We start from the raw sequence: 13,521 nt of genomic DNA, 5'->3' as shown, positions 1-13,521 counted from the left end.
GTTGCTTTCACTCACAGTTCCGGTGACATCCCATCATTGCAGGAAGTCACCCCAGTGGTTCACATGGCTCCCACAGTCAGGAAGCAGAGAGCAAGGATCACTGGTGTTTGGTCCCCCTCCTTTTGCTCCATCCAGGACCTGCCAACAGAACAGTGCTACTCAGGGTGGGTCTCGCCACCTCAGCTAACCCGACTGAGAAAACTCCTCATAGGTCAATCCAATCTAGACAGTCCCTCACGGCGACTCCTGTCCCAGGTGATCCCAATCTGGCCAAGTTTACACCTAAAATTAACCACCATGGCAGTCCAAGCATCCTGTCCTATTATTTTTTTTAAAAAACTATTTTGGTTATTGGGCAAGAAGATATGTTACTCTGTGTTAGTCAGTGTGAAAATGTTCCCAAATCAGTCTTTTTTTTTTTTCTCAAATCAGTCTTTTTAGTCCTCCCTTCTAAACTCAAATATTTCTGATTCTTACGAAGCCATGCTATGATCAATCTATTCCTATGGATATGGTTTATGTAGGTAGTATATTGAAGTGTGTTTTGTATATATTTGTAAGGTATATATGTGTGTTCTTGTGCCTGTGCATCAGGAGCATGTATAGTGTATGTGTATGTGCACCTGTGTTCACACATATGGAGTATGCATTTGTATGACATATATGTGTGTAGGTGATGTATTCTGTATAGCTCTCACTGGGACTGAACACTCCTTGCAGGGGGCATATCTAACTTCTGCTCTCCATCCTGCAGGTCTGCAGCACTTTGGAACTCAGCCCCCTGTTTGCATCCATTGTTTGAAGCTAGAGCTGTCCATTTTCTCTGGCTGGATGGAGTGGCCACAGCAGGATACTTTCTTGTCCAGAAAGGATGCCTGGACCCAGACCTACCCACCTAGGAGGAGGATCAGGCATGCACAGGTCCAGGGTATAGGTAAGTCTATCTGCCAGTGGGTTAGGACTAGGGGGGTGGGCTGCTCCTGCTCAGGGTAGTAGTGTTCTTAGCTCAGGGGGGTGAGGTGGAGGCGAAGAGCAGCACAGGGGTTCAGAAAGTACCAGGGGTCAAATAGTTCACTGGCCTTTATAGTATGTGGCTCATTTGCACTTGACTATGTGTTTGCTAACCTCAGGTAGACTTCTCCAGTTTCTGCTCCGCTCTCCCCTCCCAACCAACCCCACCCCCATGGGCCGCTGAACTTATGGCATCCAATTTCTTATCCTCATAAAGGCAGGTCTGTTGCCCATGCCTGCTCTTGGCCATGGGGCATGTGTGGAGGCCATGGAAGAACAAAGGGTAATGGTCTTTGGGGGCAGACAGACTTGAGTTCAAATTGCAGCTCTGCAAATCTTGGGCAAGCTGCCTTCTCTTTCTGCCTGAGGTTCAGATATCTCCCTGGCAAATTTTAGCTAATACTTTTAAGGCTTACTGTGAAGTCTAAATGACACGTGTGTGAATTGCTCAGCTCGGCTCCTGGCACTATATTCTTGCATTCCCCTGATCTTGTCTTGAGTGGCTCACAGAACCACAAATATCCACTGGCAATGAAGTCGGGACCAGAAACAAACTCTAACACTTCCCGTTTTTAGGTTTACATGAGACCAACAGCTTTCTTTCCCACAGTGGCAGCAGAGATTTGCAGAGCAGATGTCTTGGTGTGAAACTGCTCCCTCGAGGTGTCTCATGAATGTTTGCCGACAAATCCATGCAAGGGCTGACCTTCCTTCTATCTGCCTTCCTGCGCCAGGTTGGGAAGACTGAAAGGCCCTGCCCTGCACTGTATCTGCAGATGGCGAGTCTTGCTCTTCTGTCTGATGGCGCCAGGCTGCAGATGGGAAGCCCTGAGGCTGGATGGAGCAAGCTGCTCCTCTCTGGACCTGTGCCACGTTGCTCTCAAGAAAAGGAGGCTCAAGAGAGCGATCCAGGCTGCATGCAGCCTGTCTATGTGCAGCTTCATGTTCCCCGATCCCATGCCCTCTTGGGCCACTCCGGAGGGCAGGCACTCCTTTGCTCCAGGTTGGTCTGGCGATTACAGGTCTGAGCTTCAAAGCCGGTTACAAACCTAACTAATTGCAGCCTGGGGGAGCTGGGCGAGCAGGCCAAGCTTGCTCAAGTGGGCAAGCCAGGCGGCGGGGCCATAGTTGGGTTGGCACCTGCAGCTTGAGATGCGGGTGCTGGAGCTAGGGTTCCTGCCGGATCACCGGAGAAGGAGCCACCTCTGGTGGCTAGTGGCAGTCCTCCCTGCTCCAGGAGCCCACGCCTCCCCGGATCTGGCCCGCGTCAGCTAGGTCAGGTGGAAATCTCCCCATTCAAACCAGCGCGGGCCAATCAGGGGCTGGCGCGCCCGGCCGTTCCCCAACGCGCCTTGCAGCCCGCCTGGGATCCCGCCCGCCTGGGAGACGCCGGAGCGAGGGGGAACGGCTGAGTCTGCTGCCTGGGTTACCTGCAGCTACACAGCCACCGCCTGGGGACAGGCCCTCCTGCCCTGGCCGCAACAGGGACGCCATGGAGCGCTCCCTGCACCGCGTCTCCCTCGGGAGCCGGCGCGCTCACCCGAACTTGTCCTTCTATCTCACCACCTTTGGTAAGTGCCTCTGGGCCAAGCTGCCAATGGACCGCTTTCTTGGCAATCCAAGCCAGAAAGGCAAGCGCCCACCATGGCAGGGAGGCTACAAGCAGGTGCTCTTTCCGTTGGGACACCTTCTCTGGCCCCTTCCTCCAGGCCCAGCAAGTCAATGGACACCACCTGCTGCCGGCCGCCGCTGCCAGCCGCAGTTGGTTCTGCCTCACTTGGCTGGAATAATCATGCCCCAGTTTATCTTTCAGAGGCCTGCCTTGTAACCACGGATCTCCCCATTAGCCAGCTCTCAGGTTAAATCAGGGTTTGCTGTGTCAGGACAGCTCAATCACCCGCTTCCTTTGGCTCAGGGACTAGATGGGAAGGGTAAGTCCAGGTGGCTTTGCCGTCTTGTAGGCCCATTTTGGAGGCTGTAATCTATCCTCTCCCCGTTGGTCATCTAACTCACGATCAGTGGAGATGGGAGCCGTCTCTTCTCCAAGACAGACCCTAAGAGAGCATCAGTGCTCAGGTGAACAGAAAGGGACAATCGACCCTACAAGTCCCAAAGTTGCGGACTCTCTATTCCTCCAAATCCCAGCTGGACAGCAGCTTTCCCAAAGGCCTGTGCAAACCTGGCCTTCCAAGGAAGCACAGTAAGGGTTGCACCCCTTCCCCAGATCACAGCCCTGCTCCGCTCTTCATTTCCTCCATGCCTGGAGGGGCTTGTTCCTCCTCTGCAGTAAAAAACAACTGACAGGAGAGTCTTTCTCTGGCCAGCGGTGGGCTTTGATAGCTGAGTGCAAGCCTTCCCAACAATGCTCTTTTAACTTGTCTACAAGTTCTTTACGAAGTTGGAGTGGGTCCTGCAACAGAAGCAGACTTTACCCAGATTCCAAAGGCAGAGCACACAAGGAATTGGGCCCTCAGGAGGGTTCTTGGCCTCCCCGCTCTCCAGCTTATTCCAGCACCACACATTTGGCTCTTCACAGTTTGTACACACACACACACACACACACACACACACACACACACACACACACACATACACCCAGGACAGAGGGGTAATGGAAAAGCAGCAGGTTGAACTCCTAGAGATGGGCTGCAGTCTGGCTGCCTGGACTTCGCTGGTCCTGGTGTGGGAGGATAAGAAGGAGGAATTTACTAACCATGAGTTTGTTGAGTGCCCACTAGGTGCATGAATTGTCTCCAGTGTGTCACCTGAATCGTTTCATTTAATGTTCCCAAATCCTACAAACCAATCCTATGAATCCCAGTGGGACACAGGGCTGTCCGAGACAAGGGAGATTTCCAGCTGAGAGGGACGGGGAGCTATAGCCTTTTCCAGGTCTCCATTCAAAAGTGAATATAACCACTCTAGCTTACATTCTCTAGGTATCTCCACCTGCTCCTTCTTAATTGTATCAAAACCGACATCATTCTTTGTGTCCAGCTTTGAAACACAGTCCTTTTCGCTGCTGGTGTGATGTGAATATTTCTCTGCATTCACTCTTGTGTTCTTTTGTTCAGCTAATCTCTCTTCCAGACTGGGGCAGGGGAGGGTCCAGTCCCAGCAGGGCGTGGATCCTCCAGGCTGGCCATGGCTTCCGGGTTAGGAATGATGGCTATCAAGTGGATAGGCTGCTTGGACCCGTGACTGTCACCTGAGTGTGCTGGAGGAGGCAGGCAGGAACTGGGGAGAAAGGGGAGCCACCTGCTTGTTTCATGCAGTTTCTTCTTAGATCTTTTTGACACTAATTTGAATGCTTGGAAAATGTTTCCAGTAATAGTTCTGTTTCCTGGGGTTCCATTTGCCATGATGACCTTATTGTTGGGCTGCTAATTGTCACTGGGCACTAAATGATCTTTGATCATGAGTCCATGGAGATTCCTGTTAAGACCAGAAGCATTTTTGGACTTTTAGTTGTGCTGGTGGAGATTGAACCCAGGGCTCCAACACTAGGCAAATGTCCTGCCCTACTGGATTATGTCCCACCCCAGCACACAGGCTCCCAGGATCCTCTCCCAGAGAGTAAGCTTTAACAACTAGGAGTGGATCCTGAGAATCTAACCTTTAAAGACCTCCTAGGGGTATTTTGAACATGAGCCAGACTTGGGAGCTATGGATTCCAGATCAGTTTTGGTAGCCAATGTGGGTACCATTTGATGCAAATATCTTTGCTGAGTTTCTTAGTTCCTTGGCCTCTCCCCAACACACCAGGCAGCCCTGGCCTTCAACAGTGGGCTTTACCTTGGAGGGACCTGGTGATGATGCCGCACACATTTAAAGAAGGCAGAAGCATCTCTGGAAACACAAAGGGAAAAAATATTTCAGTCAGAATTGCCTACAGGAAGTCTCTCTCTCTCTCTCTCTCTCTCTCTCTCTCTCTCTCTCTCTCTCTCTCTCTCTCTCTCTCTCTCTCTCTCACACACACACACACACACACACACACACACACACACACACACAGAATGGATCCCATGAGCACAACCCCTGTTCCCCAGGAAGGGGCTGGCCAAGTAGCTCACATGGATGGCCTCATTGCTTCTGAGAATTCAGCTGACTTCAAAGGAAGGTCTATCCAAGCTGAGGCCAGGACCCCGCTCTTCCTTCTTTATTGTAATTTCGTGTAATTTGAAGAAGTCATTGTAAGTGTTTGTGGTTGTATCTTCCAGAATCATGCCTCTTATTTCCATTAGGGTATTTGCTCATTCTTTGGTAAGAGTTCTGCTAAGATATAACTTGTATGAACAACTCATTGGAAATGCACAGCTCCGTGGTTTTGAGGACATTTGCAGAGTTATGCAACTATTACTGTGATCAATTTTAGAATAATTCCATCACCCTAGAGAGAATGTGCCCTTTAGCTTATTATTTCCAATCCCACCCCTCATCTCCAACCCCAAGAAATCACCACTGTGTTTTCTACCTTAATGCACATGCCTCCTTGAGGGGATTTTATGTAGATAGAGTCATGTGTGTTTTTCTATGACTGATTCCTTTCACTTGTGTTTTCCAGGTAGGCTCATGTAGGAGCACGTAGCAGTACTCCATTTAAAAATATTTTTCACGTTTATTTATTGCGTGTGTACACATGTGCCGTAGCACAAGCGTGGAGGTCTAAGGACAACTGGTAGAAGCTGGTTCCCTTTTTTCATCTTGTGCATCTTGGGCATGACACAGTGTGTACCTAGAACCCCGGCACTGGGGGATTTTGGTGTGACGTGGAGGCAAGAAGATCACTGGGCCTTGCTGGTTGCCAGCTTAGCCTAAAAAAACGAACCTCGATAAGACTGGCATGGTCTGCACATCCTTAATCCCAGCACTTGGAAGTAGAGGCAGGCAAATGTCAGTTTGAGGTCTGGTCTACAGAGTGAGTTCCAGGATAGCCAGGACTAAATAGAGAGACTCTGGCTTAAACAAATACAACACAACACAGAACCACAACAAAAATGGTCCACTGAGAGACTGTCTCCAGGGAGCAATAAAGGAGAGCAGCTTACAGCCTCCTTTGGTCTCTGCATGTACACACACAGGTGTACACATATGTGTATAGCAAGCGCACATGCTCACAGTAAACAAACATTTTAGAGATGTTTTTTAAAGCAAGTTTTGTTTTTTTTTAAGCAAGTACCATAGCTGTGTGGTTTTATTTTTGGACCTTCTGATTTATTTCACGATCTGCTACTTTGACATTACCAATATACCACACCGACTTGATTACTGCTGCTTTGTGGTAAAATTTAAAACCTCAAAGCACAAATCCTTTAATAATAATAATAATAATAATAATAATAATCTTCTTCCTCCTCCTCCTTCTCCTCCTCCTCTTCCTCTTTTTTTTTTTTTTTTTTTTTTTTTGGTTTTTCGAGACAGGGTTTCTCTGTGTAGCTTTGTGCCTTTCCTGGAACTCGCTTTGGAGACCAGGCTGGCCTCGAACTCACAGAGATCCGCCTGGCTCTGCCTCCCGAGTGCTGGGATTAAAGGCGTGAGCCACCACCGCCCAGCCCTCTTTTTCTTCTATGTTATTTTGGTTGTTCTGGATTCATGGAATTTCTGTATGAAATTTAGGTGCAATTATTTTATATAGAAAAATCCAATTCATAAAACGGTTGGATACTTACAGAAAATCTTCTTGAAAGGATACCAAGTTTTTAGCTTGCCCAATAAGCCATATCACTGCCCTCCCTGGGGTCTCTAGCATCCTAGAAATGGCAAGTGGTCAGGAGAGAGTACAGGGTACCTTTCCTCCAGGGTGTCTGGACTGGGAGATGATGGGCAGCCAGGGGATGTGTTATGAAGGCTGAGGGTAGCTATGGCCACAGATGATAACACCAACTCTCTTTAGAAATGTCGCTCCCACTGAGCCTGAAAGGTGACAGCTATGGGAACAGTCACAAGGTAGGCTCATCAGAGGGAAGCATGCTTCTGAAGGCGGAGAGGGCTGAGGGACGGCACATGTTTGCTGGCTGTTCTCTCTTTTTCCATGTCTGTTGTGGTAGTGGTATTAACTAGGGCCCGGCCTTCCCATGTTCTGCCTCTCTTTGAAGCCCCAGAGAAAACAAATCTGTTTTTGTACTGAGAATGAAGCTCGGGACAGATGCCCACCAGCTGCTCCCTGTGTTGGGCAGAGTAAGGTCAGTGCTCTGAACTGGAGACCATTGATGTGTCCCTGCCAACTGCCATCAGCCCTTGTTTCTAGCCCTGTTGCCCTGAGCCTGGCAGACTCATTACGCTTGGCTCAGGAAACCCATCCATTTCTCTGGAGTTCGTAATTTGCTGGGCAGAGTCCTCGGCGTTGGTTTGTTTTCCTGTCGTTTGTAGTCCATCTGCTTGGGAGGATTGAGAAATTCCTCAATGTTGCTGTTCGTTTCCAGCTCCTTGTTCTCTTTCAGTTCCTCCATCTACGTCCTTTTCCAGCCTTTGTTACTATGGTGTACGACACTCATACAAAAAACATCCCTGTATTAATATAAAGTACCTGTATGGACGGACACACACACACACACACACACTCTAGCTCAGGCATTCTTCTGGCTTTCACATGGGTGCCAGGGATCCAAATTTTGGTCCTTCCATGTGGCCAGCACTTTTATTGTCTTGAGACATATCCCTGGTCCTGTTTTCATTAAGATAAACTATTATGACATTATGTATCTCAGGCAGGCCTCAAATTTACAATTCTCTTGCCTCTGCCTCCCAGATGCTGGGACTACAGGCAGGTGTCACTGAGCCCAGCTTTGGCCATGGTTTCATTGTTTATTTTGTGTTTTGGTCAGGGACCATCCTCTGAATCCTTCAGTTCTTTGAGGTTTGTTGAGATTTGCTTGCTGGCCGGCAGACCATCATGTGTTATAAGAGTCCCGTGCGTCCTTGAAGAGAGCCTTGTAGTCGGTGGGTGGGTGCAATGTTCTAGTACATCAGCTCAGGTCAGGCTTGGTCATCGTGTTGTCCCCGTGTTCTCCATCTCTGTTAGCCTCGCTCCCTGTTTGCTCTGTCGGTTATCAAGAAACAGATGTTAGAATCCCTGCTGTAGTTGTAAACTTATGCACCTCATTGTCAGCTTTTCCTTTATACATTTCGGAGTTATGTCAGGAACATATGGATTTATAATTATTCCTTTTCTGGGGAGTGGAAACTTTTATTATGAAGCCTTTGGTTGTTACGAGCCTTCTCTTTATTTCTTGTATGTCTTTTTATTGTAGTGGAGCTACAGTCTGTAGCTAGAGTTTTCCTGCCTGACCCACAGTCAGGACAAATCTCTGTCACCAGCCAGTCCCACAGCTGCTCAGACCCAACCAAGTAAACACAGAGACTTATATTGTTTAAACTGTTTGGCCTAATGGCTCAGGCTTTTAGCTATCTAGTTCTTATATCTTAAATTAATCCATTTCTATAAATCTATACCTTGCCACGCGGCTTACCGGCATCTTTACATGTTGCTTGTCATGGCGGCGGCTGGCAGTGTCTCCCTCCTCCGCCTTCCACTTCCCAGAATTCTCTCAATTTTCCTCTCTGTTAGCCCCGCCTATGCTTCCTGTCTGGCCACTGGCCAATCAGTGTTTTATTTATTGACCAATCAGAGCGATTTGACATACAGACCATCCCACAGCAACAGTCCATGTTTCCTAGCACTGGCTTTTTCCCTCAGGCCCAACCTTTGCCTGGCCTGTCTTTTTCCGTCCTTTGGCTTTCCATCCTGTGTCTTCACTCTTTAGGTGTTCAGAGCCTACTGCAAAAGGCGGCCATGGAGGTGTTACCCTTTCTCATCATTCAGAGGTTGCAAACATGTCTCTTCTTTTGCTTGTCGGGTGCTAGAGTCACTAGCAGCCCAGGACTGCCTTTCTTTTTCCAGCTATCACCTCGATATGTTGCCCAAGTTGGGTCTCAACTTACTACATAGCCCAGGCTGAGCTTGAACTTATGACAGAAGCACATCCTGTGCCTGGCTCTTGGGATTAACTTGATTCAGTGTCAGGGACTGAGACTATTTGAATTGAGCTGCCGTTCTTTGAGGCTCTGTGTCTGGTTGCAGTTCACCCTGTTCCAAAGGAGCAGCCTTTTAGGGTCCCAGTGCAAAAAGTAGGGGTTCAAAAGAACCTCATCTTTTATCCCGTGACTTCTGGTCTCCAGCCTAAGGGCCAGGCAGAAATCCTGTTCAGCTTCTCATCACCAGAATTCAGAGACAGCCCAGTAGAAAATTGGCCTGGGGAAACGCCAGACCTGCGTTTGACTCCCCATGCTGTGTACTACAGCATGCATGTGGAGGTCGGAGGTAACTTGTGGGAGTCAGTTCTCTCCTTCTACCATGTGGGTCTCACATGTCAGACTCGGGTCCTCAGCCTTGGCAACAAATGCTATACCCATTGAACCACCTTTCTGGCTGTTTATGTATGTATATGTGCGTGTGTGCCTGCATGCATTTATGTGTACCATGTGCATGCCTGTGCTTGTGGAGGCCAGAAGACGGCGTGGGATCCCTTGGAACTAGAGTTACAGGAAGTTGTGAGCTGCCTGATGTGGATGCTAGGAACTGAACCCGGGTCTTCTGAAAGAGCAGTCAGTGTTCTTAGTTACTGAGCTGGCTCTCCGACCCCTCCCCCAAGATGTCTTCTATCATTTTTCTTCTCCCTCTCTCCCTGGTCATTTCGGTGGTCATGTCATTGCATACTGGACACTTTACATGTGAATCAGAAGTGTGTTTCTGTGACAGTTCCCACTGTGAACTGGTGAGGCAGGAGCCACCCCAGGTCTTACAGATGCCCAAACCCATAGGTCCATGCTTCCCATCTTGTGTTTTCCACACTAGGTTTGTTCTTCTGGAAAATGTTATTTGATCACTTGAAAAATGCCACAAGTGTAAAACTGAATGAAAATAAATCCTGAATTCCCTGTGGGTCATAAAGCTGTCAGTATGTACAATGTCCATCGTGACAGAAGAACTCTGGGCAAGAGAGGTGCCATGTGAAGCAGCTAAGGCTGCTGAGGAGTTTACAAGATGTTGGAAAGTAGACACTTTCCGACTAAAATTATATGACTTGTATGTGTGATTAAGAAATAATTATAGTAAAGTGAAAGGAAAAGAAATCAGGAAAGGCAGCGTACCGTGAATTTTCTACACAACAGCAGTGTGTGTGTATGGATGGGCGCGGTGGAGAACCATCCGCAGAGGGCGAAGCATCTTGAGCAGATGTGTGGCTTGTTCCGGGCTTAGAGTGGACAGTTCTGCATTCTAGTTTAAGCAGGAATAGTTACAGCCAACCAACTTTTTTTTTTAACATGTGTATAGTGGGCATGGGTGTACATGTGTGTGCATGTGTGCACACGTGTGAAGGCCCAAATTTAACATTGGTTGTCTTCCCCAGTTGCTCTCCACTTTATTGAAGCCAGGTCTTTGGCTGAACTGAATGCTCACAGAACTTGGCTAGTCTCTGTCTCTGCCTCCCAAGTTCTGGGGTTACAGGCAGCAACCATGCCTGACTGACTGGCTTTTTATGGAGGCTCTGGGGATCCGAACTCTGGTTTTCACGACTGGGCAACACGAAGCTTTATCCACAGAACTGTCTCCTCAGCCCCTCTACCAGCACTTTTTATTAAGAAAATCAAAGAACTCAAAATACAAAAAGTCTTCCATTCTTAGTTATAATGGTATTTTTTAACACTGCATTTTTTTCTTTCTTCCTTCAATTCTTTTTTTTTTTTTTTTTAAGGATTTATTTATTATGTATACAATGTTCTGCCTGCATGTATGCCTGCAGGCCAGAAGAGGGCACCAGATCTCATTACAGATGGTTGTGAGCCACCATGTGGTTGCTGGGAATTGAACTCAGGACCTCTGGAAGAACAGCCAGTGCTTTTAACCGCTGAGCCATCTCTCCAGCCCTCTTCCTTCAATTCTTAAAACTGAAAAATTGCCTCAGAATTGAGATCAGACTTAATTGCCCCAATTGTGGAGACAATTCATCCCAGAGTTTATTAGCCAAACTGAACAACTTCTGTCTCACTGTTGGTGTGAGTCTGGAGGTTGGAAGTAGCTGAGAGGAATGGTTTTCCTCAGAGTTTCTTGCAGGGCCTGAAGCCAAGATGTTAGCCAGGACTCGGTTATCTGAAGGTATTAAGCAGCCAGAGGTCCCTCTCGGAGAGGCCTTATTCACGTGACTCGTGGCAGGAGGCCTTGTTCCCTGCTGCTCATTGTTAGGAGACCCTGTCTTTTGTCACTCTGTCCTCTTCATGGGCCTCTTGGCTTGGCACAGGCCCCTGGCAGCTGGCTTCCTCCTGAGTGAGCCACGCAAATGTGGAAGTGGGGAAGAACCCCAGATAGGACAGAGAACAGATTTAATATGGACACGGGGTTTTTTGACAGCTTAAACAAACATTTAAAAAAATTTTATTATTATTGTGTGTGCATGTGTGAAGTGTGTGTGTGTGTGTGTGTGAGAGAGAGAGAGAGAGAGAGAGAGAGAGAGAGAGAGAGAGAGAGAGAGAGAGCGAGAGAGAGAGGTGGGGGGGTGGCGGGAAGAGAGAGAGAATCTGTGCACTCCACAGTGCATGTGTGGAAGTCAGAGGACAGTTTTCAGGAGTTGGTTCTCTCCTTCACGTGGGTTCTGGGATCGCGCCCGGCTTGTCAGCCCGCTTGGCAACACTTGCCCTCACTGAGAGCCCCGCTGACGGCCATCTGATAGGCGTGCTCATTATGTATTTACTTACTCATTCGTACGTTTTTTTCTAAAGTGTTTTTATTTTTAAAACCACGTGTAAAGTGTTAGGTTTCATTGTGACACTTTTGAACCCAGTTTTCTTTTGTGGAGCCTCCTCCGTTCCCCTCCCATCTCTCTGCCCCGCCCCCTGCCCCCGCGGGGGTGGGGGGGCGTGTCCTTCCATCCCTAGTCACATGTGCTCTGTCACCCGCCCACCCTCATCTTCTTCCTTTCTCATGGTTCTTGCTCTAGTTTTATGACCTATGTCCACACACATGCTCTCATATACATTCACACACACACACACACACACACATATGCACACACACACACACACACACACACACACACACACACACATGCATACATACACGCACACACATACACAGAGGCCCTGAAAGCCAGGATCTGTGTACGAGAAGGAGCAAGTCCCTCCGAGTCTTAGTTATAGCACTCTGTAGAATGATTTCCCGAAAATCCATCCATTTTCTTGCAATTTTCATAATTTCAGTTTCCCTTCTGGTTGAGTACAACTGTACTGTGTACACGTACCATGTTTTCATTATCTGTTCCTCTCTTGGTGGACATCTAGGATGATTTCACTTCCTTGCTATTGTGAATTGAGCAACAAAAACATATGCTGGTATGCTGGTCATCTGGTAGGTCTGTTTCTAATGTCAGAAGCCCCATGCTGGCCTCCACAACGGATGTACTACTTTACACCCCCACCAGCAGTGAATAAATGTTCCTCTTTCCTCACATCTCTGCCGGCATTTGTTGTCCTTTGTTTTTTCTTTTCTTTTTTCTCTTTTTTATTGATTAATTTTCTTTTTGGCCAATTTCATATATATATGTATGTATATATATATATATATACATACATATATATATATATAATGGATTCTGAATACTCTCTCTTCCACCACTACCACCCCTTTTTGTTTTTGTTTGGTTTTTCAAGACAGGGTTTCTCTGTGTAGTCCTGGCTGTCTTGGAACTTGCTCTGTAGACCAGGCTGGCCTCGAACTCACAGAGATCCACCTGCCTCTGCCTCCAGAGTGCTGGGATTGAAGGCATGCGCCACCACCGCCCAACTTTTTTTTAAAAAAAATCTCCCCCCCACCTATCAATCCCACTCTACCATCCCTGTTCTTCTTCCAGGTTCCTAACTCTTGGTTTTGTGACTCACCTAGCTAACCAGGGCCTCCTGTGTGACCATTGGATTGGAACTGTCCATCGGAGCCTGGTGGGGCCACCAGTGGGTACAACTGCAGACAGCGACTTCCCTCTCCCTGAACCCGTCAGTAGCAAATAGTTCTTCAGTGAAGGGTGGGATCTCGTGAGCAGGTTTTCCAATTCCTGCCTGACTGTTGAGGGGTCCATCTGTGTAGATCTGGTGCAGGCATCCGAAGCTGCTCTGAGCTCGTGGTTGTAATGATGGTGTACTTCCCGGAAGATGGTGTTTCACAATCCTCCTCCCTGTCTTCTGACTCTTATTTTCTTTCCGCCCTCTCCTCTGTAACCTTCTGTGAGCCATAGAAAACGGTCTTGTACAAGGCCGGTCCTTTGTTTTCTCGATAACCATTGTGTCTGGGGAGAGTAGTTTTAATTTGCATTTTTCTGATGGCTAGGGATGGTGGACACTTTGAAAAATATTTATGCACCGTTTGTGTTTCTTCTTTGGAGAACTCTCAGTTCATTTTGTTAGCCCATTTATTGATTGGCAGGGATTTTTTTTTGTATTTATTTTTTTCAGTTCTTTGTATAT

The 13,521-nt window shown here is 47.8% G+C and overlaps 1 protein-coding gene across 4 annotated transcripts in view; it reads left to right on the top strand.

Annotated features, from left to right (window-relative positions):
* Positions 1 to 781: 781 nt before the first annotated feature.
* Positions 782 to 13,521, top strand: part of Rgs3 (regulator of G protein signaling 3) — a 125,505-nt gene continuing 112,765 nt past the window's right edge. The window contains exon 1 of one of the 4 annotated variants that reach the window (XM_052718838.1): positions 782 to 934. In XM_052718838.1, the coding sequence (XP_052574798.1) occupies positions 832 to 934 (103 nt within the window). In that variant the 5' untranslated portion in view covers positions 782 to 831. Of the gene's footprint in view, positions 935 to 1,953; positions 2,015 to 2,400; positions 2,583 to 13,521 lie in introns of those variants that run through there. The other 3 variants (XM_052718824.1, XM_052718828.1, XM_052718825.1) reach the window with 3 other exon arrangements.

Source organism: Peromyscus californicus, unplaced genomic scaffold, assembly GCF_007827085.1.
Source record: "Peromyscus californicus insignis strain IS unplaced genomic scaffold, ASM782708v3 Scaffold_5__1_contigs__length_169319896, whole genome shotgun sequence".
Lineage (NCBI taxonomy): Eukaryota > Metazoa > Chordata > Mammalia > Rodentia > Cricetidae > Peromyscus > Peromyscus californicus.
The sequence above is the reverse complement of the archived record's forward strand: the minus strand, read 5'-3'. Positions and strand labels throughout refer to the sequence as shown.